Source organism: Anabas testudineus, chromosome 9 (genome assembly GCF_900324465.2).
Source record: "Anabas testudineus chromosome 9, fAnaTes1.2, whole genome shotgun sequence".
Classification (NCBI taxonomy): Eukaryota; Metazoa; Chordata; class Actinopteri; order Anabantiformes; family Anabantidae; genus Anabas; species Anabas testudineus.
The window spans coordinates 22,047,858-22,072,970 of record NC_046618.1 but is presented as its reverse complement, the minus strand read 5'-3'; the positions used below and the strand labels follow the sequence as shown (position 1 = coordinate 22,072,970).

The window sequence follows — 25,113 nt, the reverse complement described above, 5'->3', positions numbered from 1 at the left end:
TGAGGTGACACGCTTCAACAAACAACAGAGGCATGGTGGCAGTTTTCACTCAGGCTTTTAGTTTTCACTGTTGAATCATCATCATGAGGCAGAGGTGACACGAAAAGAACAGTTGATAACCATGTGTCCGACTGGTATTTATTAGCTGCTATTGGATCGAGTGAGGCTGTCTAAATCCTGTCATCACGCTTCAGCAAATCCAGACCGACACTCTCCGCAGACACAGCTTTACAGATATTATTGATAACATGATGTATTTTCCATATTTAATAGTCAAATGTGAGAGTGGTATCAATCTTCTCATCTAACTCTGTGTAGTGTAGGCGATATGCACTATTCCATCCAATTTAGAGCAATTTGGTTTGAAGATTTAAAGGTGTTTGTGAGAGAAAGTCTATGAACGAATCCGAAATGGGACGAAAACAACAGGCTTGAAACAGCCATAATTAGAATTCGGTGACACTTGTGTGTCAGCGTTGGTCCTCAAGGAGGGAACAACAGAGAGATGTGTGGCTTATTTCAAAAAGTGTGTTCAAAGACAGAAGGAGACTTAAAGTGTTTGTGAGCAGTTTCAAGACTTCATGACCTACAAAGTTGAAAGAGCCCAACATCACACACAGTATTGATTAATTAACTGAAAAACTTTTCACCTTGTTTGTTTGGAGACTTTTTTCCTCTGTGACATTTCATCATTGATGTCTCATTTCTCTTTTTCTGCTTTCCAGTCTATGATACAGTCCAGGAAAGCCGGACTTGCCCACACACTGGCCACACGGACCTCCCTGAAAGACGAGGAGCTTGTGAGTGGCCGAATACACCTGCTCCACATACTCACACACATACATATCTGCAGGAAGACTTGCTGTCACCTCGATGCCAGCTAATAGGGATCCAGACTAACCTAAACTCGCATTTACAGTCAAAAACTCACACACACTGGCTCACATTTTCCTTGTCAAGTGTACACCTGCTGTCATTATTCTCCATCCGTATCGTTAATGTGTTTGTTGGAGATCCAATAAACTGTAGGTTCTGAATTTGCTGAGGCAGCCTCCCATGGCTTCAGGTTTTAATGGAGCCAGTAGCAGAACAGCATCAGCTTTCAGATTGGTTTATTATTGTTTATTTTGTGCCTTTCCTACACTCATCTGTTAAGTTATTATGGTGGTTATATAATATCAGATGAAACATTAAATATTCAGGTGGATAAAGAATGTAATGCATTCAAACTTTTTTGTGTATTGTGAAAATGTACAAACCTGCAGCTGCTTACTACAGACTCAAAATCATTCAACCCCCTGAATAATAATAACCAATTTGCATAGTTGCATCAGGTGTTGTTGAGATCAAGCACGTCTAATATCTTATCTAGCTAGATAGGATTTAATGTCATGTTTAATTACATTACATAGAAATATAGCCATGTCAAAAAAGCAAAGGTGGTGAATGTTCCTAGAGACACCGTTTGAAGCTGAAGTGTGTCAGTTCAAAGTTAAACAAACAGTGGCTACACTACCTGGATGTGGCAGAGGAAGAAAGCTAACAAGGGTTGCAAACAGATTCAGAGGTGGCACAGGGCAGAAAAACCCTCAACTGAGTGCAAAACACCAACAAGACTCTTGCAACATGTGGAAGGCAAGATGGATTCAGACAGAATCAGCACATCCTCGGTCAAACACTGTGCCGTCTGTGAGGAAGCTGAAACTTTGGCAATGTCTATAGAAATTTGCTGTGGGGGTTTAATCATTTTGAGTGCAGCTGTATATTAAATGCAGGTCATGGGCACAGCCTGGGCTCTGCAGATGATTGCAGACAGAGTTGACAGCGTGCATAGTTTTTTCTGTTAAAAAAATAATAAAAAAGTGAATTATCACCAGAAAAACACGCCAGAAAAAGAAATAAATAAATACTCCTCTTACTATAGATGAGCAAAAAATACTTACTTAAAGTAAAACCATATATTGTGTCAACATACATATAGAAATACATCCAGAGCCTGTACATGTACCAACCTTATCAGATTTACAGACGGTGTTGCACATAGAGAATACAGAAGAGTATTAAATTGTGTATATGTGCAGTAGCTGTTCCATTATTAGAATACTGACAGATGGAAGTAGCATATGTACCAAAATGGACAGTTTGTGCTTGCTCATAAACACAGACGCTTTGCAGATATTCTCAAGTTGACAACCTGTGAAAAAGCAAAAACGTCTGTGAAATGATGCCAACAGTAAAGTTTGTTTTCTATTTGTCCAAAATTTTTTATTCCTAATAACAATGAAAATAAAAAAAAGGGAGATGCCATAGTGGGAATATTATTTTCTATAAAGAGTTGTTTAAACAGCAGGATGATTTATAGTGACGGGGGAAGTCAATGAGCACTGAAAAGCACAGGACACAAAAGTAAAATAAGATCTATAAATGATTGAATCAGAAGAGGTCAGATCAACAAACAGAACAAGACAGAATGAAATCAGAGGCAGATATTACAGAACAAATATTAGGTAAAAGCAGTGGATCACAGCAAATAACCAACACTGTTTTTATTATAAAAATATAGTTTTTATTACTATTAATACCAGTGTTCCACCATTGTCGCTATGATAATAATCATAAAAAGAAGAGGAAGGCTAATGACTCACATGCCCCGTATGTAAATTCTATGTTTACCAAATCAAACTGGGCTTCTAGTCAAAGTGTCCGCTCATCTTGTGGAGATGTGTTCACCTCCACCCACAACTCCTCCTACACAGGACGACAACAGAATTTAGTTCATCAGAAGAGAAGCCAAGCATTATTTTAAAAAAAAAGCACTGTCATACATGAAAATAATCAAATTTGTCTTTTATTTTTCTCGATGCCATCTTGAAATGATTCAAATTCATGTCCCAGACAATTCTTGAATGTCCCACATAATCTGCTTATGTAAGAAGAACTGCTGTGTAGCCTGTATAGATACTAACTGATTAGTATTGTTGTGTATTTTTCCTTACTGGCCCCCTCTCCTGCCTTCTATGTGACTCTACTGTACCATTCATCTTCAACAGAAAACCCATGTGTACAAAAAGACCCTGCAGGCTCTGATCTACCCCATCTCCTGCACCACGCCACACAACTTTGAGGTCTGGACCGCCACCACGCCCACCTACTGCTATGAGTGCGAGGGCCTTTTGTGGGGCATTGCCCGGCAAGGTATGCGCTGTGCTGAGTGCGGGGTTAAAGTGCACGAGAAATGTCAAGAGCTGCTGAACGCCGACTGTCTGCAGAGTGAGTAGAATCCTTAAACTACCTGAAAACTGAATTACACAAGGAAACATGGCATTTTGTCACAGTGGTTGTCTTAGAGTTTGTTTTTAAGGAGCCTCTTTATGGATTTCGTCCTTCATATAAGTTTTTGTTTTGTTGTATTCATTATTCCTCCTTAATCAATTATTTCTTATGGCAGATGAAAGTTTTCCAAAGAGGAAATATTCTGTTTCATCTTTACACATGAGAGAGCTCAACCAAAGTCAAAAAAGGGAAAGGCGAGGGGCTGGGGTACATTCAACCAGAGTTCATTCATAAAAAAATAAAAAACCTTCGTCTGTGCACAAATCAGTTTTTAATGCAGTTCTATTTTGCACTAAACTTCTGATTCTTCTGATTAGTACATAAACCCACTGCACAAGATCCACTGTTTTTATGTGAAGGAAACATGCATCTTCTCACATAAACAGTCTTAATTAGAGTGAACTTCTCTGTTTTAACTTCTGTAACTCCTCATGCCCCCTGCTCTTCCGTTCCCTCCACACCCCGCCATCTTCAGGGGCGGCTGAGAAGAGCTCCAAGACTGGGGCGGAAGACCGGACACAGCACATCATCATGGCTATGAAGGACAGGATGAAGATCCGTGAAAGGAACAAGCCGGAGATCTTTGAGGAGATCCGGAAGGTGTTCGACATCTCCAAGATGGTGCACGCTCAGCACATGAAGAGCATCAAGCAGAGCGTCCTGGACGGCACATCCAAGTGGTCGGCCAAAATCACCATCAACGGTACGTCCAGTGAATTTAGAAAATTTTTACCGTCGCATATGCTGTAGGGAATATTTCCATTATATTTGAACTGTAAATGTCTTTATATGACAGCAGGGTTTGGCATGTACTGTACTGCATTCGTGTTTTACACAGGAGTAGTTTGTCCTTCTCTGTTTACCTGCTTTCTATCATCAGTTTGAGAACTGTTCTCTTTATTCTTCTAGCAATTGAAAGCAAACAACACAAAGCAGCACAAAAACAAACTCACTTTTCGTTTTGAGAAACCTCGTTGGAAGTAGAAAAAATAGAAGATCATTACATTTTCACTAAAATAAAGAGACAATCCTTGGAAATGTTGAAGGGGAATGACAGGAAACCTGCCTTTCCTTTGTCTTGTTTCAAATTTCTCTCTTCTCTAGTCTCCATCAACTTAACAGTGTCCACAGGGCTTGTAGTAACAAGATACTGTGTGTATCTGTCTCACACTTGTACAATGTGTATAATACTCATATCAACGTGCAGAGCGAACTCAAGGTTACGTGGTCTTCTTCTTTTCTCACCCTTGGTTTCTGCCTCTTTGCTGAGACTGCTGACGCATGAATATCTCAGTATAAAATAGTGTGTTCGATAAGTGAGATGCATCAGATCCTCTGGTGCTGGTTTGGTAAATTCTCAGCTATTTGTTTTTATTTTTTAAGTCAGTGAGAAATCTGTCTTGTTCTTATATAGTGGTCTTCTGAAGTCGATCATTTATTTTGATGGCAGTGGGGAGCTGCAGAAAGTGAGAGCTGGTTGTGCAGTAAAATCCGAGGATGGTTCAGGAAAAGCTACACAGTAAAACTCAAGTGGCCTCGAGAAACTCTGAAGAACACAGAGCAGTTGTCATCGACAGCTGTGAAATGCTGCAGCTCTGTGAATTGTGAAGTGAGTGAGTGTCACCGAGCCGCGGTGTGTCAGGTTTCCCACGATAAGAAATTCCTAAAAATAATCCATCTATCCCACATTCGTGAAAGTTTCCTCTTTTCTCTAACAGTCCGTCCTGAACTGAACAGAGACTTCAGACTGTTTTAACAATCTGCAAGCTTCACTAACTTGAACAGACAGGCGTTCGCATCTCTCCTCCGCCCTTTGCCAAACATCATCAGGTGTTACCAAAGCAACCAGACGCATCACACTGTATAGTGGCAGCAGCGTTGCCATGGCAGCCATCACATCTTGTCTCCCCAATCACCAGCGATGACTTCTGTTAAAGGAGGAGATACAGGGACGTGCATTCAGATGCCACTTGACATTCATTCACGACCAGGTGCTTTTCGTCTTCACTCACTTTCTGCCGATCGAAGTCAGACCACAAACTGTTTGGGACTTTTCAATAAGTAGTGAAATGGTTTTCAGAGATTAGTCAGATTCAATATGTCTATTGTAGCTTAAAGATAAAAGAGTTTCAGAATGGGTTCGGACCATAAGGCTTTAAAAGTTGAGTCTCCTTCAGTGTGGCTATAAAAATGATTAATATGTCGTTTGAATTGCTCCTCATATTTTTACTTTTTCATACTTTTTCTTTTTTATTTTGTCTAAATCAATCTGAAATACATTCAGACAAACTTTCAGTGTAAACTCAGCTGTGTGTATAAGCCAAGTTGTGATTGAACTTGGATGGAATGACAGGAGATCCTCCACAGAGTGCTCTTTGAAGCATCCACTGATTTCATTAGGGAATATCTCAGCTAATTAATATTCAAAACTCCACTTAGCACATATGAGATGTATCAGTCACAGACACTAAATTAACTCATTGCAAAGACATTAAAGGGACTGATGTGGATTATCAGCACCAATTAGCTGAAATAGTGGATGTGTTTCAGACTACATCTTTTCCTGTTTGTAGTACCAGCTGGAAATGAGAGCATGAGCTAGTATGAGCTAATTTGTGCTTAAGCTCCGAAAGCACAGCTCAGATTCACCAGACTGTTGTTGTCCTGATGCTGACAAATCCCGATACTGACATTGATGAATGGAGTCCAATACAATTTGTTTAGTGTCATCCTCCATTGCGGTGTTTGAGCACTCCCAGATTTACTGTCACTTTACTCAAACTGTTCCACACAGTGGTTTACAGATTTTAAATGCAGGAAAAAGAAAGCTAATTAACATTAGTGAGATGCTTTGTTATTGTTGAGCAGAGTTAAACTAGTTATTTTCCTGTCTCTGGCCTGTGCTATGCTAATCAGGACTGTATGATATCAATACTCCATCTAACTTTCTACTAGAAGGCCAGAACAAAAATAGTTCTTCCAAAAATATCTAACTATTCTATTCTATTGCCTTGTTCCTGGTGTTAAATCAGTCACCTTGTTAACACACTCCAGTGACTTACTGTGCACATCACAACACTCACGTTGCTACTTTTCTAAGCAAACCCACACACATTTTGATTGTCATCATCAGGGTACCTCAGAGCATCCTGTTTCCCATTGTTATCACACATCTCTACTTCGGTGCAGCAGCGGTTTTATCACATTCAGTCCCTGTCTTATTTTGGCTGCTGACTATTCCTTCTATGCATCCCGTGTGTTCTACCTCAGTTGAAGACTGTAACATTTTGCTCTTTGGCCTGTGTGTTAAACTAGTCTATTTTCTTCAAATAGGTTTTAGAAAAGGTGCAGACATGTTGATGTATTTCTTTGTCTTCAGGCTACAGCTGAAGGTCTGCAGCTATAAATAGCAGCACTCATGAGTATCTGTTGCAAATCTCTCTCTTTCCTTCTCACCTGGATTAAATTGGCTGTGGAATAAAGTTATCCTTCAGTCAAACAGCATCCTTCGTACCCGTTGACCTTCCATCTGCAAGAAATGTCTCCAGGTTTAATTCATAAGCCTTTAATCTCAAGCTATCAAAGCAGTTTTCTGTCACTTGGATACAGCGAAGTCAGACAGACAGGCTTCAAAGCAAACACATTTTTAATGTTGGCGATGTTTGAGCCGAAGTGTCACAGCTTCTTATTTAATTTGTCAATTTGTTATCTTGAGTTGGTTCACAAACAATATGGAGAACACAATCAGAAATTCAACTCTGTGACGCCTTTTATAATCCAAACTGTTGGAAGATGGACAATGACACAGCTCCACGTTCTTCAGTGTTGTCTTTTACTACTTGTTGCACAGAACAAAAAAAAAAAACATCTGATTACAATTCTCGTTTGAGTCAGTTTGTAAAAAATGTTGTTACTCAACATCTGCTTGTGAGTCATGAGCGTTGTGTTACGAAGCTTTGCATAACTGAGTGGGTGATATCTCGTGTTTTGGTGTGTGTGTATGTGTGTGTGAATGAGACAGAAAGATGATGGTGGAGAGTAGGTGTTTGTTGTTATTATGCAATTTTCATTGTCATTCTGTGTTTGTGTGTTTGTGTGTTTGTTTGTCAGTCGTCAGCGCACAGGGTCTCCAGGCCAAGGACAGAACGGGCTCCAGTGATCCATACGTCACCATCCAAGTTGGCAAAACCAAGAAGAGAACAAAGACCATCTACGGCAACCTGAACCCAGTCTGGGAGGAAAAATTCAGCTTGTGAGTTCAGCTTGTTAGTTTCTACCTGTTTGTAAAGCTCAGCTTGAAGTCGCAGGTCTGTCACTGCAGCTTGCATCAAGATGCTCAGATCCTTTACCTAAAGGCCTTGCACACTGATTAACCTGAACAGCTAATATCAGTTATTTTGGCCGATTTGAGCACCTGTCCGAGGAGCACTGTGAGAGAGACTGACATCTTCCTCGCTCTCCTGGCCTTCATGTAAAAGTAGAAAAAATGCATACAGATAATGTAACATGGTCAAGAGTAAAAGCACTAATTGTACATGTTTTACTTATTATTTTTATTCAAGTGAGCGTGAATTTTAACTACTATATATTGTTTGGTAGATTATTCTCCAACCACACATCACATTTTATAAATCCCTTATGGTGATTACCAAACCTATGTTAATTTGTTACTTGTTCCATTTATCAAAATAACACCCTAACCTGTCTCCACAGCGAGTGCCACAACTCCTCAGATCGCATTAAGCTGCGTGTTTGGGACGAAGACGATGATATTAAGTCGCGGGTGAAGCAGCGTCTGAAGAGGGAGTCCGATGACTTCTTGGGTCAGAGCATTATTGAGGTCCGAACGCTGAGTGGAGAGATGGACGTATGGTACAACCTAGGTATGTACAGTACTGTTTGTACGCTGAGACATGGCAATATGAGAAACCTGAGTGTATATTTTAAAGTAGATGAGTGTATAATTAGCTTTTCTGCATTTGTGTGACTTTGCTCATTAGCTAAGCAGCAGTTGGAGTCCTCCCTGGTTAAACTGTTATCTTATATTCACAGTTGAACCTAAGTTGAACTCTGAGAGATGAGTGTGTGTGTGTGTGTGTGTGTGTGTGTCTCTTACAGAGAAGAGAACAGACAAGTCAGCAGTGTCTGGTGCCATCCGTCTTCAGATCAGCGTGGAGATCGAGGGAGAGGAAAAGGTGGCGCCCTACCATGTGCAGTACACCTGTCTTCATGAGGTAACACACATACACAGTACACTGGCTGTGGTTGTATCACAACACAGATACATGTGAAAGCACAAACAGATAAATATGTTAAAGTGTTGATGAAAAAAGAAAGGGATCAAAATGTAGTACTTACTTCCAACAGTGACACAGTACTGTGTGTTTATTATACTGTGTATAGAAGTAAAGGTGCATATTTTGGTAAATAGATCACCTATTATTATGTATGCACCTGTTAGGAGGTTTCTGTGAATAACACAATTCAACTCTGCTGTCTACGTCTTTGTATAATGTTAATATGCGTTTGCTCAAATTTCTCTGTTTAGAACATGTTCCACTTCTCGACGGACGTGGAGGGAGGCGGCGTGGTGAAGATCCCGGCTGCTCAGGGAGACGACGCGTGGAAGGTTTACTTTGACGAAGTGCAACAGGAAATCGTGGACGAGTTTGCCATGCGCTATGGCATCGAGTCTATTTACCAGGCCATGACGTAAGCCAAGTGTTTTTATCTGCAAACGAATATTTGTGTATAGACTGAACTCAATTGCATTCACTCCACACTCACTGTTCATTCAACAGGCTACAACATCAGGAGATTGTGTGCATGTGTGACTAAATCCAATCAGAAAATGCTTCAAATGAGTGTTTGTATTTGTAGAACTGTGTGTGTGTGTGCATGTGTTGACGGGATGAGAGGTGGGCAGGCCTGTCATGAACTATAAACAGCATGAAAATCAGATTATCTTCTTTAATGAGAAAAGATGACCTGTCACCTCAGAGATCTCCCAGCTGTTTGATTGATCGTTGTAGGCAGATGGAGAGAAAGAGTCCACACATGCACACACACACACAGGTTTAATTACATTACCAATTTTGTAATTTGACCTTAAAGGGACAGAGAAGTGCTGTGTGTTTGTTTTTAGTGCTGGAAGAAGGAGCACAGTCACATAAAATAATCATACTGGGAAGCATTGAGTAAATTGGAGTTGTAAGCAGAAATGCCTCAGACTTTGTTCCTAGTGCAAATGGAAATATGAGCCCATCAATAACGCAGCCAAATGAAAATGGTGGTTGAAATACACAGACGCACCGTAGCCATTAAATATGTCTCACGACTCACTGAAAGCTGAACTTCAGCTACATTTTGGCTCTTTCACTTGAGCAAACTGTTTTTTGTTTGTTTTTATGGAGCCTGTCAAATATTTTAGCTCTCGAATGAAAACTTGTGCTTTTAAATTAATCACCTGTGTTAATTTGTAAAGTTAATCATACTATAGATGTTTAATCCTAATTAAATATTGTGTTATTTCTTAAATTGTTGACGTTTACCTGGCTTTAGGGAAACAGTTTGTCTATGACTCTATATGTTTACTGCTGTTTAAGACAGTGTTGTGTGTTTCCAGCTTAAGCAGCTCTCAAACGCATCACTTGCTAAAAAACGAGTCAAGCAGATCAGGACAGGTTAAAAGTCTGGAGGAAACAAACTTAATTAATGAATATGTGATGATTAATTAATTCATTACAGTAGCCTCTACACCTCCTATACTGCCAGTGATAGCAGGAGTACACAAATTCAATAGTCAATCAAAAGTACAAGTACTTGCCTAAAAACACTCCACTATAAGTAAAAGTACTACTTCAAGGTGCAGAGTACATGCTGTAAAAGTTGCTTAAAGCACAAATATCCGACTAAGAAAACTATTTGAAACTGTTGAATTTAGAAATGTGCTCATTTGTTACACACCGTAAACCATCAAAGATGAAAATTATGGTAAAGAAGATTGAAGTAGTGAGGGTCTTTTACCTAAATAAACAGAAGCAGCACCCCATCAGCACAACAATCTCAAATTTACTAGTAATTAAAGCAGCAAAATAAATATAGTAGAGTTAAAGTAACTGTAACTTCCAGTTAATAACTCACTGTACCTACTGTATAATTAGTAATTCAAGCCAAGAAACCCAGCTGACATCACCAGAGTCATGTGTCGGATTTTAAAAAGCTCCCTCCAGTGACACGGATGACACACAAGGGTTTCTCCAAGTTGAGCATGATTCCACATCCCATCATACCAGCGTGTCTACACAGGCGTCAACCATCTCACACTCGTGCAGCAGGAAAGACTGTTTCTATTTTAATCAGCGCAGCTGTCCACACAAGCTGATGCAGCTTGGATCGCACTCGTGCATCACACAATAATACTAGTAACTGCAAGGCATATTTTAACACCTTTAAACCCGTTGTCTTTAGTTTTGCGAGTGTCGCTACAGTGAGTGTGTGTTGGTGCAGACACAGACGGGCAGAGGGCTGACACAGCTGCTGCTCTGCTAACTCGCTAACACTGTGTAATTTTCACTGCAGAAATCACACCTGCATGCTCACACCTTCCTGACTCTGTAGTTTTCTGTACCTGCCACAGTGGAGTTAATATTTAAGACAATGATTTGTCTTAAATATTATAGACAGATGGAGAAAAATAGATACAGGTCCTTGTTGCTGTTTCCCTCCCACTGCTCTATCTTTCTTCTCCCTCTCTCTCTCTCTCTCTCTCTCACATCCATTATGCTCAATCATTTCCTTCCTCCCTCCATCCAAACAATCCTGCATCCTCCTTCTATGTAATTTATTTCATCCTCCCTCTGATCTCTCTCTGGCCCCTTTATGTCTTCCTCTCAACCCACCTTCCTTCTGTCTCCACCTGTTTCATTCTACTTCCCTCCACCCTTCTTCATATCCGTCCTGATTTTTCTGACGCTCACCTACTTCTGTTGTTCTTCTTGTTACTACTTACTACTCTAATCATCCTTCTTTACCTTCCCTCCTCAGCCATTTCTCCTGCCTGTCCTCTAAGTACATGCTGTCAGGGGTCCCGGCAGTGATGAGCACGCTGCTCGCCAACATCAATGCCTTCTACGCCCACCCCACCGCCTCCACTAACGTCTCTGCTCCGGCCAGATTTGCAGCCTCCAACTTCGGGGTAAGTGACCACCAGTAGAAATAAAATAAACACAGATAAACATCTCATCTCATCTTTCCAACTCAGTCTTACTAGTCAGTATGTTCGTTTTGCTTCACATCACAGCTTTGGCAAACGTTAGCAACTGATTTGGAATTTAAAACAAGATGGTATCAATCCTGAGCACCAAATCCCCAGAGAAGCATTCGCCTTAAAGGTTAACGTCGTCCATTTTCAACAATCCCCATACAGACACTAAAACCAACAATGAATTACCAGACTGACCGCTCCTCAGGCTCATGTGTTTCTTCAATTCCAAGCACTTGATAGAGACATTAATAAAACAGATTTTGCCCCAGTTTTGCCCACAATTAAAATGATTTAAGGCCAAAATAAATAAATTATACTGCAGCATTTTTCATATTGTTTCAGCCCTGTAGCCACCCATATATATATTTTAATGTGTCTCAATGGCAGTGCAACAATAAAGCTCCTGTTATACAGCAGCTAGTGCTAAATATATTACATAATGTGGGGAAACAACAATTGGAACATGTCAGTTGTGGTGTGAGTTCAAAACCTGACATGCACTGAAGGGCTGAATGCTAGCTTGAAGTAGAAGACGCCAACAATCTCTTTTTCCACATCATCATTTGTCAGTCTCAAGAGATTTCTCAAATTTGATTCTGATGATCTGGAAAAAAAGAAGCGTTAAAAAGAGCACGCATTTATTTTTAATGGCTCTGACGTGACCAGTGGTGCAACACAATTGTCCCGGTCAAAATAGAGGTTTTGTGCCAAAGATTGACCAGAAAATGTGCTTTTACTGACACAAAAAGGAGTTGAAATAAAGAGTACGACACAAAATATAATAATAAAAATGTAATATGTATTTATATAATGATATCATGTGATAAATAGAATCATATCATTTGATCATAAGTAGCATCAGAGGTTCAGGCTGGACATTCAGTAAACCTGTGGAGAGCCAGTAGGTGTTCCTTCACACTGCTAATATTCTTCCTCATTAAAATGTAATTGTATTTTTTTTATTACTGTGGAACAGGTAACAGCTCTGAACTTTTGTGGTGGCCTAGATTCAGCCTGCAGGCCCCACAGGGGCCACAAACTAGAGGACAATGACAACTAGAGGCCGAGCTTAATGACTCCTGGATTCTGGAGCTGACTTCAGTTCTTATACTCAGACTTCAGTTATGCATGAGTGTTCTTGCCTTAGTGGGTCGGGGGGGTGCAGACAGACTTCTTCTCAACAATGTGGGTCTATTTGTGAGTTGCCAGGTTGTTGAGAAGCCGGTGTGGATAGGTTAATGTATTTGTCTCATTATAAACCAGAGTAACTGGAGCTATTGTTGTGATGGATGGATGATGACTTAAGAGCATTTAATGCATGAATCAGCCTAATTTAAATGAGTGAAGAGTGAAGGATTTAAATATACATTTCTCTAGACAACCAACACCAATAAATAATTGTTAAGTAAGTGTTGAATTCACAAATAGGGCCTAAAGCTCCTGAGCTAACAATTTAAACGTTATTTTTATTGCTCTGAGTTAATATTTTGCACGTTGTTTACCTCCTTTGCTCTCTCTTCTGTCTTTATTGGACTCTGGTTTAAATTTAAAAAAAAATGATGAGCCAAGCCAATGTCAATGCACCTGTTGCCATGGTAATAAGGTGATTTCCTGTTGTGTAAAACTTCACCTCAGCCTGATTCTTTCTCCTGTATTCTGCCTCTGTCTCCTCTCCGTGCCCTTTATCTGCCTGTAAAAGATGCCATCATATGGATCTGTTCCGCTTCTCCTCTGCTCCGTGATTCATCTCTGACTTCGCTGGTTGACAGTTTTAGTGACGTTGCCTGTTATGTTGCTCAGCTCTGTGTGTGGGTGTGTTTGTATGCCTACAGTGTGTGTACAAGTGTGAGGAGACTATAGACATGGCAGCATCTCACACCTCCCCTGTTTCTCTGAGGTTGGATTTGTTGATGCAACAGTGAAATTTGCCAGTTCAAACAAAAATTCACTGGATTCTTTCTGGTTGTTTCTATTATAAATGACTTTGTCCCAGAATAGTTACTGTGCATGTACACCATCCAGCTCTCAGCCATTTTATAAAGGTAATTTAGGGTCAGATAAGTAGGTTTAAATGTTTTATGATAAAATTGAGCAGATTCGTTCCTTTAAGTGACTCTTTTAATTATTTTGTTCTCTTCTGGGAGAAGTGATGCAAACAAAGTCGCTATTTTGCACCTACACCCTGACATTTTGTGCCTACAACATAATTTAATAAAATAAAAATAATTCATTTTAAAGCTGCCCATATTCTTTGTAGACTCTGGTAACTGGGTATCATTGTTGTGTGTCTGGTGTCAGTGATTTTCAATCTAAAATAAATTGATCACTATGGACACTGGCACACTGAGATTGTATCTCTTACCCAAAATATTGCAAACAGTTTGTCACCAGCTCCTATTTGGCTCTTAGACGCGTGTCACTGAAGTGTTTTCCTCCTTGGATAAAAGCTCCTCCAAGACCAGAGCAATACATGCTGCTTCCTCCCCAGATAATTTAATGTCATCTGCCTTCAGCAACCTCTTGAAGGTAACTTTTATTAGATTGTGATGATTCTGCACCTGCTCCACAAGAAAAACTGAAAAGCTTTCGTGCAGAAACCAGCTCGGTTTCTTCAGTTCTTAGAGAAGAAGATTTCATTCAAAGGAGAAAAGATAAGCAAAAGTAATTTCATTAAACTAAACAGACTTGGACTAACAGGTCTTCTACAATCTGCAGATATCACAGTGAAATTATTGTTTCAGTTTAATTGATTTTGCATATTATTTTGCATTAGGTAACTGTTAAAATATAAAATATCTGTGCTAAGATAATTTAATGGTTATAAAAACTGAGTTAAGACTAACACAAGGTCCCTCTAAGAAAAATAATTATAGTCTAAGTGCAGACTATAAAACATCATTATCAATTTCCCTTCTCTTTTTCTTCAGGCTACTTTACTGAGTTGCAGCCTTTGGGTTTAAAGTATTACTGATCCCCACATTAAAAAAAAATACAGGACATGTGTCATCTGTCTGGAACATTTGTTTTATTGTCTCATGAATTGTGGAACAGGGCACTTCATAATGGGGGAGGAGAGAATAACCTTCCCCTCAGTGTGTAGAGAGCAGGTAACAAGGAGAATGGAGTTGATTGTAGCATCCACTATTACTGTGTGTGTGTGTGTGTGTGTGTGTGTGTGTGTGTGTGTGTGTGTGTGTGTGTGTGTGTGTGTGTGTGTGTGTGTGTGTGTGTGTGTGTGCGCAGTAACCTACACATGTGTTGATGAGGATGGCTTTGCCTTAGGGAAGGACAGTGTGACACGATGGTTATTTCTTTAAAGGTCAGAACTGAGCTGTTCTCCTCGTCCCGGGCTTTTCAGGTCAGATGTGTGTGTTCCTGAACTTTTAAAACCCAGTTTCCTCCAGCCCTCGTTTGGCAGAGGTGAAGGTGACGATTAAGACTTGGTTTTAAAATTGAGGTTTAAGGGTTAACGATAAATCTGGCAATCATTTTTTCTCAGTGGCAACAAATCCCATGAAGTTCAATGTTGGTGAAATTGATCCTCAAGCCCGAAGATGAAAAATCAAAAGTAAAACAGTAATACTGCCCTTAGATACTTCCCTTAATAAGTGGATTAGGGATACAACATGGATTGATCATTAACTTGCCTTGCAGTTTCAAAATTTGGAAGAGAGAGAGCTTTGGTACCTGGGTTGGTTCTCAGTATCTGCCTGAGTGCAGGTATCTCATCATTATAACAAAGAAAATCACTTGGAAAGCTGCCTGAAAAAGGTGGTAAGTAATTTCCTAAAAGAGCTCGACAGCTTAGTATTTACAGCAGCAAGATTGTTTACGTGGGATTGACTCAAAAATAAACCACAGTGTGTGTGTGTATCTGTGTGTGTGTGTGTGTGTGTGTGTGTGTGTGTGTGTGTGTGTGTGTGTGTGTGTGTGTGTGTGTGTGTGTGTGTGCACATGATAATGACGTAGCATGTCACCCAGAGCTTTGGCTTCTGTGCCAGTCAGTGTTAGGGGATTTCTACCTACCTCTCGTTGCTCTTCTATCATCCAAAACCAAACTCGCCTCCTTCTTAACTGTTATGACTCACAAAGCTATACAGCACCTCACTCTCTCTCTCTGTGTGTCTGCACTCTCTCTCCTCCATAATTACTGTTTGCATTGTTCCTGCCACCACGGGACACATAGACGCAAACAAAGCAGGAGCTGGTGAGGAGAGGTCGATCAGAATTAGTTTTTTTGTTTTTTATTGCCGTTTAATGCCGGTTCATGTTGGCATTGTCTGTACTTTCATCTACAGATTAAAAGAAAGGGAAATCCTTTCCAACATGCTAAGAGTGCATCATCTCTATGCAAACACAGCAACTTTTAAGTGGAAGTGAGCGACCGACAGTGGTGTGACACAACGCCAAACATGTACGAACTGTTAACCAATCAAATTGCTCTATTTTGGTGTCATTACATTAGATAAATGTGTTTTTGCAATGGTGTGACTAACTAGTTGCCAGCTTTCAGTGAGGCTGGAAGCTTTGCTTCTCTTTCTTCTTCTTCCCCCTCGTTTTCTCTGTCAGACAAAACTCATTTTATCTCCTCAGCTTCTCAGCCTTGTCGTGACTCACACCACTCCAGAGGACTCTCTCTCTCTCTCTCTCTCTCTCTCTCTCACCCTCTCTATCTCTCTCTTTCTCAACTTCAGGTTATTTTATTGGCGTGACATGCAAATACATTTGTCCCGCCAGAACATATGAAGTAAAATATTGGATAAATAAAAAAAATCAGCAGTGGGGATATCGCTCCTGCCTGCAGCTTAGGTGTTGCTGGTTGGACAGTAATCATAGGGTTGTTACATCCTCATACTCCTCCTCTATGTGCTTCCCTGTGTTTAACTGAAGTAGCTGCCCCCTTTCTCCCAGTGAGCAGGGTTTACATGGGGTGCTGTTGAAGCCTCCTGTGATCCAGACTCATTGAGACGTGCATCGTGAGCAGTGCAGAGATGTTTTGCTTCTGAAAGTTTTTGGAGAAAGACTCTCCGTTGTAATCAGAGAGTTTTGTTTAAGCTTGATTAGTAAGTTTAGGAACATTGTCAGTTGTTGTAATTTTAGAACGATGACTTGCTGAAGTGCCGGGCAGAGCATGGCGCGCATACAAAAAGTGGGCTGGGCGGAGTAGAGTGAATTGATTTCTAATCTCATGCTAGCACCAGCCTAAATTGCTCGGTGTTGTTGCTTTACCGTTTTAATTGTGACGTTTTTAGAGGTTGATTTTTCTACATCTGGGTTTTTTTTCTGGCGACAGCGTGTGCATTTTTTTATACAACCGATCCCAGAATGTCTTTGAGTTGTAGCCAAACGTCTCGCAAGGTTTTATTTTTTACACTGCACAAAGTCACCTCCACATTTACTTTCTCCAGACGAGGACACTTAAACGTGGTCGGCATGATGTGATATGTTGATACTGAACTCATGATTGACAGCTGTGTTCAGGCATGTTTAGTCAATGCATGTAGCAATGAAGATATGTATATTCTGTAGAGCAGCAAATAAATAGAATAATGTCCAGATCCAAAATGACTGCAGAGGCCGAGTACTGAGTCAGCTTAGTGCAGGCGACATAAAAGTCTCCGCCCGAGAAATTCAGTGCTTCTCATAATGAAACTCTTGAGAATTATAGATCACAATACGTTTTATGTCACCTGTCACCTCATGGTATGTTCATAGAGTTTAACTCTGATTTTACGAACGCAGTCATGTCCGTGAGTTAATTTGAACATAATCAACGCACATTTTGGACACGGTGTCTCTGTTTTGATATGTTTCTGAAACAGAATATGAATTTATCTCTATTAAGGGAGAACCAATTTCAAGCTCCAGTCTTTTCATCCTCGCTGTCTGAACAATCTGAGCGACACCTCTTTGTGCTGTCTTTTCTCTTTCCAACAGAGAGATCGTTTTGTGAAGCTTCTGGATCAGCTGCACAACTCCCTGCGCATCGATCTCTCCATGTACAGGGTGAGCCTGCTTTCGCCTGCTGTTACTTTCTTCACCACCCAATGATCTGTAGCTTCAGTTTGTCCCTGTGACATGCACATTTGTGCCCATTCAGTTCACATAATGAGGACTCAGTGGGTAAACAGCTGAGGGTTTTGACACAGTTTTTGTCAGGATGATCCACCTCTTAGATTTGTTTAAAGCAGTACGCCTGGTAAACATAAAAGAGTAAAGAAGGGGCTCGATGTGATAAATGAAAAGGCCTAAAAATAACTTTATTCTAATCTAAAGCAAATAATCTTGGTGGTTTATTGATAGTTTTTTTGTTTTGTTTTTTACAAATGTGCATGTTCTTGTCTGCAGAACAACTTCCCAGCCAGCAACAAGGCTCGCCTTCACGACCTCAAGTCAACAGTGGATCTTCTCACTAGCATCACCTTTTTCAGGATGAAGGTAGTAACACAATCTCCAAATCATGAAACTAAACAAGTACAGTACATGCAACACTGACAGATTTCACTTTCTTTTTTTTTTGCACAGTCATGGCCAAAGGTTTTGGCAGTGAAACAAATTATGTGCTTTGCAAACATCGCAGTAAATTAAATCGCTGCATACATTTTTTAAACCTGGTTTTCTTAAATTGTATGTTGTTTTGATCCAAACCTCCAAATTAACGTCAGAATAAGTTCACATTTATTGAAATAATACTCAGCAGTAACAGAATCATTCCTGTGTTCATGCAACTGTAGCTACAAAAGGCTCAGATTGGCAGTATTGGCACTTTTGCAGAGGCAGATTGATTCTACAGCAGATGACAAAGAAGAAAAATCAAGGATTCTGTGGGTGTAGGAGTGTGAATGTTCGCATATATCCATGTGTTTTCTATTCCAGTTTGAAATAAAACAGGAAGGGCTTTGCACCTCACTTCTGGATTCAATTGGTCCAATTATTTCTGTTCAGATTTTGCCCATTGATGTAGTGTCCTTGGGAATGATTAATGGGATTTTATGAAGACCGTGTCATTTCATTTTCGTAGAATTATGTTTTTTTTTAAGTGTTAAGTGTCGTAATTTTATAACCTTCAGGCTGAACAAAACAAAAACAGTCCAAAGCTCATGGTAAACTCAGAAATGTGGTGATCACAGCTCCGTATTTCTATTCACACACTGTTTCTGTTCCCACTTCGATGTCTGGTCCTGTGCAGGTTTTGGAGCTGCAGAGTCCACCGAGAGCTGCCAACGTGGTGCGGGACTGCGTCAAAGCCTGTCTGAACTCCACCTACGAATACATCTTCAACAACTGTCTGGAGCTCTTCAACCGCCAGTTCCAGCCGGCCGTCCAACCAGTGAGTTGCATCAACATGATTTGGGCCCCTGCAGTAATCATATTCTACTGTTAGCACTCTCGTAGTTTAAGTATTATACATGATTTTATATTTTTTATTCTTTGATTATTCTTTGCACAGCTCCTTAGAAGAAAAGTCTCTTATGTGATATGGTTTTATAACTACAACTTGTTATTAATATGAAATACTTTTCTCAAATTTTAAACTAAATTCTTCTCATTTGCATTTCGTCTTTTCCCTCCTGCAGCCAAAGCCGGAGAAGAAAAAGAAGAAGAAGGAGAAAGCTGAAGGGGAAGAGGAGGAAAATGACGAAGAGGAAGAGGAGGAGGAAGAGGAAGAAGAGGAGAAGAAAGAAGAGAGCCAGCCGGAGGAGCAGGGCCCGAGCATCCAGAATCTCGACTTTTGGCCCAAACTCATTACGCTCATCGTCTCCATCATCGAGGAAGACAAGAACTCATACACACCCATCATTAACCAGTCAGTGCTGAGTGTTGTTCTGTGTCATTTACCTTTAATTTGGTTAATTGGAGAGATGATGGCGAATATGTGCGTTCATTTCCATTATGTCGAGTTTATAATGGAGAAAATCTCAAAAATTACACACAGTGCTGAATTTAGTGAGTGCTTGATTCAAAAAAACATCTACAATCTTTATGTTTTGGTGTTTTTCTTTTTCATTTATTGTTATTTTGGATTTTACATTCATAATAAATAGCTAATGTAATATATTAATACAGCACGTGGCCCTAAGTTGTTTCCTTTAATGACACATTGAAAGAAAACACTCTATGACGCCTGAACTTTGATGCTTTCCTTCTCCTCAGGTTTCCTCAGGAACTAAATGTTGGGAAAGTCAGCGCTGAGGTCATGTGGACGCTGTTTGCTCAGGACATGAAATATGCCCTCGAGGGTAAGACTGTGTGTGTGTCTGTATGCAGAATATATGCATGTGTGTGTTGTGAGAGAGAAAAGCAGTGTTGATGCACTCTTACTGTCCACATTCACACCTTCTCTACTTCACTTCATCCATTCTCTCTCCAGTTTTGTATGAAATGGGCCAATATCTGCGGAACAACGGTGAGATGACACAGTCGACACACACAGCGTAGCTGATAGATACGATCAGCAGAGCCAGTGAGAGACTGAATCACAGAGTAGAGTCAGAGAGTCAAAGCTATAGTCAACCAACCTGGAAGAACGAGGGATTTATTGAGTCAAAAGTTTGATCATATGAAAATTATTTCTACAAACTGATGCAAAACCATTATCTGTGCTGTCCTGTGCAGCCACTCTCACAGTGTGTTAGCTACACGTTTATAGTACAAATGTGGAATTTACTCCCTTATTCAAAGACACTGTGGTCGTTAGTGTTTGTGGTGAGTAGATCTCCTCCGGGCCATCAAATAAAATCTAGCACGTCCTCCGACCTTAGACTGAGAAACCTGTAGAGTCGAGTTTTATAGACGTGTTTCTTGATTTGAAATCACAGTTTATCACTGACAAGAGTTTCAGTTTTCTGGACTTTCGTCTTTGTCTGTCGGTGTATTTTATTCGAGGTAATTCATTCTGTTTCCTCTAATGTTTTGGCTTGTGTTGTGATTCTGTTGCCATCTCAGCTCCCAACACATTTCGCATTCGCAGAGTTGATTTCTACGCTGGTAAGACTGTGTGTGTGTCTGTGTACATTTGTAATTAGTTATGTAAAGTGGCGTTTCCTGTCTTTTTGTTGTAAGACATACTAGTAGACAGGAAACAGTAGATTAATCCATACATGGTCTTATTTCGTACTTAATATTACAGTAGTATTAAATATAGTTCCATTCAAGAAATACTTTTCCACAGTTAGTATCTCGGTGCACGGTGACACTGACTCTTCTACTCCTCTGTTTTCTTTGGAGCGCCTCGTAATTAGAATTGAAAATGAAACCAGTGTGGGGACCTGGCTTTAATCTCATCACTACTATTCCTTTGGTATTTATTTGTCAGTTCATGTGACACAAACAACTGTGATTGGATTTGGATAGAAGTCAGCGTGAAGCGACTTTCACCACTGTGTCGAAACGTGCCGGAGCATGTTGGAGTGTTTCTGTGTCTGATTCTGCAGCAGTTTCAAGGAAAATTCTGATTCCTTTATTAGTTCATCCTTCTGATACTTACATTCTCATACGTGTCGTAGCTGAGGGAGTGATGCTTCCTGACTTTTGTTCTGATGTTATGTTCGGTGTCAGATGAATCTCTTATCGGAGTTTGATTGAAAAGGTCAGAATTGAACAGCTCCTCTGCCTCTGCTGCACCAAAACACACTCCAAGAGACAACATCGGTGTGTATGTGTGTTTATTTTGTATGTGGTTTTCATTTTCACAGAACACGAGAAGCATAAGCTCTGCAAGTCTGCAGACTACATGAACCTGCACTTCAAGGTCAAGTGGCTTTACAACGAGTACGTTAAAGACCTCCCTGCCTTCGCCGACACTGTGCCTGAATACCCAGCGTAAGAGACACACACTCGCTATCCTCCTCTCTCTGTCGGAGACTTTTCCTGTTGCAGCATGTTTACTCAAAGCTGGACACCAAAAATATGGATGCTGTGTTTTATTTATACATCTTCTAAACTATGTGACAAGTTTAGAAGCACATTTCTAGACTATGTAAGATAATAAGTAAGACATTGAGGAAAAAGTCTAAACCTATGAAATTAAACCAGACCTATTAGACATTGAGAATGAAATGCTTATACAACCTGGTTCTTTAAAACAGTTTCTGAGTCTACAAGTTGAAAACATCAAGAGCAAAAACCTTCGTCTGAATTCTTGGTTGCCAGTTTTCAAAAGGCTAAAAAGACTCTTATGCAGTAGATTGTGGTTCATCTAAGAGTCTTGTCTGTGTATTGTTATTCTGTCAGGTGGTTCCTCCAGTTTGTCCTTGCATGGCTGGCTGAGAACGAGGAGGTGTCGATGGAGTTCATGCACGGAGCACTGGAGAGAGACAAGAGAGAAGGGGTGAGTCAAAAATACATAAACATATATGGGCCCAAGGTTTAAGACATGACAACTTATTGAGCAGTAAAGCAGAATACGCTTTTCTGTCCTGCAGGTCTGACTCCAATCTGTTTCCTGTAGCTATGTTGTTACCAGGCAACTCGTCACAGCTGTCAGCTACTATTTCATGCCATCGCGATAACGCTTTGTTTTCAGATTCAATTTTCTGTGACGTAAAACAGAACAAATAATGTTATAATTGGCATGGGGGATAGCAGATTTCTCCTGGAGAACTCTGACTTCTCTGTCATGTAGACTGAATCAGCGTTTCAAAAGGACGCGCGTGAACGGGGGAAAGCAGCAGAGTTGAGTGGCTGCATACAACGAGAGCTCATTACACAAATCGATCTCGTTTTAAAAACAGAGTGACCTCTCTTCAACTGAGTGCTGACTCTTTGCCAGTCATGAAATGCAGTTCAAATGTTTAAAAAAAGGATCTCAGTAACTGCATAGAACATATTCTTGTTTACTAGTGAAGAAAATCTACCTCTGAAGATTCAATCAGCATCTTCTTGTTTCCTGCAGACAGAGAAATTGCCTCAGTTGACACCAGAATTTAATTAAGACAAATAAAAACAATTTGCAGGCTTCTATTAGTGGAGATGAGACATTTGTGATCTAAACTATTATGACAGGTTTATTATTACACACATCTTGCATAAATGTAATACATTCACCTTTTATTTTTTCGATTTGTGATTACTCACAACAAATAAGTAGTAAGAGTATTAGTACTATTACATTCCTTCTCTCCTTTCTACTATGGGGGTGACTGTGGATCAAGATCCATCCATTCGTCCAGGAAGCGTTTTAATTTTAGTTGCCTTTCCACAGCAATTTCCCTAAAGGGATTAATGAAGTATATCAAAATCAAACATGTGTAATCTGTAATGTGGGCTCTGTATAGCAGCTGAAGGAAAAAGTGAAACCATAGTTTTTCTAATTGTTACTTATGAAGTTGAATGAAGACTATAATAACAGTCATCAGGAGATAATCAACAGCACATTTTGGTTGGTAATTGATTGTAATATTGTCAATAGTGACTAATTTCTGAAGATCACTGTGGTAAATGATCTGTTATAATGACTTGCTAACGTTCCCTGTAATCTTCTGGTGTGCACCACCATCACATGTTTTAAATACTTACACAGAACCCCAGTGTGTAGAGCCCCTTTAAGTGTCCCAGCAGTGGGTAGTACAGCTCTCTGCAGCACTGACATCCACAACAGAATGAAGGACAGCTTCAGTCGCACGACCTTTTGTTCACAGACTCTTTTAAAGACGGTTCGATTAATTCGGGTGTAGCCGAGTTCTGCTTTTGGCCGGACAGACCCAGATTAACAGAGTGATGGACAACTATTGTCTCTTAACCTCCTGTTGGTCCCGGAGCTGCACTTTATCTTGTGTTGCCCTTTGTTGTCGCTGTGGGTGTTTTCTGATAGTAGGGTGTCGTCTGCAGAAAAGGCTGCTGTATGTGTTAAACAATGAGGAGAGTTAAGGGAGGGATGGTTGTGTTCTGTTCATTCTTTATCTCATGGCTTTGCTCTATGTGAAGATTTATTTCTTTGTCTATTATCTGTCTATTTATTTGATTATAAACGTTTAGACAGACAATCTTTGCCTTTTATTTTAGCAAGAGCCATTGGCACCCCCACTGTGCTAACACAATGACGGTCAACAAATTGACTTTTCATGTAACACTGAATTTATCTTAATACAATAAGCACATTAAAACACTCATAGCACAGCACCACAATAGTGCAGAACATTTCCCTTCTAAAGTTTTTTTTGAACAAGGAGCCTCCTTCTTAGATAAGTTGTGTCCTTTGTGTGCATCTAAGACACACCACTGGCTCTCACCATGGATCTATGATGCAAACAAAGTATTTGATGCCATCAGTAGATGGATTTCAAGTCCTATGCTACAGCTAACTTGATTGCCACAAGTTGCATATTGTAGCTTTAAGAAACGTTCAGCAGCGTTGCTCTTCTTTCAGTCATCACTTGTCAGAGCTAAGACACCTCACATGGAATGTATCATATGTACAGTGAAGTTTAGCGTTTTGGCCCTGATCTCGTCACACCTCAACAAAAACAAAAAAAAAGCACAGAGCTCAGGTGGAGGATGAAATCATAAAGGCATAGCCTGCAGGTGTATGCTTGGGTGGAGATTGGGCATTTGAAATGACACTGTATGAACAACAGCTGCCTGAACTAGCTTCTTTACTTTAACATATAAAAAGTGCAGGAGGGATGTATGCATTAAAGATGTTGGTGTGTTGGTTATTGCAGAATCCTCTAAGCACATATTCTAAAGTAGCCTGATGGTCCAACTCTTGAAACTTATAGGGAGCTGTAAGGAGCCCATTAAAGATTTTATTGAGGAACTGTAAAAAGCTCGTCAGCTTCCTTTGGCTCCTAAAGAACCAATTATATCTGTACATTGTAGGTGGGCTGTGTCTTGTAAGAGGACGAGAGACAGGAAACAGCAGGTCTCAGTCACTTTGGAAATATGTGGGATGGTCCTCTTAACCACCACTAACAACCACATCGACCCTCTGGGCACCATTTCCATTAGAGCCATTTAACTGATGAATTTATCTGTGGGAACATCTGATTGGTGCAGCACTGTCATAAGGCCCTCCATCTTCAGACCGGCAAGATTTCAAGTCAATGATGATGATTTTAATGGTCAGAGCACCCTGCAATCACACATTTACTATTACACAGGAACACAGCTGCAGTAGGTAGAAAAAGAAACAAGCAGTTTGAGCCATCTTTTAATAAAAAGAAAATGGAAGAGGAGAGGACGTGCCGTATGTGGAAACAGTGAAACAGCAGGATGATTATGGTGAGAGATTCTAACATGTTGCTATTTGTCCACTCTTCCCTCCTCGTGCAGTTCCAGCAGACGTCTGAGCATGCTCTGTTCTCCAGCTCAGTGGTGGACATCTTCACTCAGCTCAACCAGAGTTTTGAGATCATCAAGAAACTGGACTGCCCAGACCCGCCTGTGGTGGCCCACTACAACCGCCGCTTCGCCAAGGTGAGCATTGTTCACATTCTCGTTACTTGTACGACTAGAAACGTGCTGTACAAACATGAACGTGAGCAGATGCCGTGTCACTGTGCATGCAGTGCAGA

General features: G+C 40.3%; 1 protein-coding gene across 1 annotated transcript in view; it reads left to right on the top strand.

Moving 5' to 3' along the window:
• Window positions 1-25,113, top strand: part of LOC113151381 (protein unc-13 homolog B-like) — a 127,471-nt gene that overhangs the window by 82,203 nt on the left and 20,155 nt on the right. Inside the window, exons 15-30 of the mRNA XM_026344353.1 lie at window positions 726-800; window positions 3,051-3,270; window positions 3,809-4,036; window positions 7,444-7,585; window positions 8,047-8,216; window positions 8,452-8,567; window positions 8,882-9,045; window positions 11,380-11,530; window positions 17,537-17,605; window positions 17,948-18,037; window positions 18,789-18,929; window positions 19,177-19,406; window positions 19,754-19,839; window positions 21,295-21,421; window positions 21,833-21,929; window positions 24,872-25,015. Of these exons, the coding sequence (XP_026200138.1) occupies window positions 726-800; window positions 3,051-3,270; window positions 3,809-4,036; window positions 7,444-7,585; window positions 8,047-8,216; window positions 8,452-8,567; window positions 8,882-9,045; window positions 11,380-11,530; window positions 17,537-17,605; window positions 17,948-18,037; window positions 18,789-18,929; window positions 19,177-19,406; window positions 19,754-19,839; window positions 21,295-21,421; window positions 21,833-21,929; window positions 24,872-25,015 (2,250 nt within the window). The remainder of the gene's footprint in view (window positions 1-725; window positions 801-3,050; window positions 3,271-3,808; window positions 4,037-7,443; window positions 7,586-8,046; window positions 8,217-8,451; window positions 8,568-8,881; window positions 9,046-11,379; window positions 11,531-17,536; window positions 17,606-17,947; window positions 18,038-18,788; window positions 18,930-19,176; window positions 19,407-19,753; window positions 19,840-21,294; window positions 21,422-21,832; window positions 21,930-24,871; window positions 25,016-25,113) is intronic.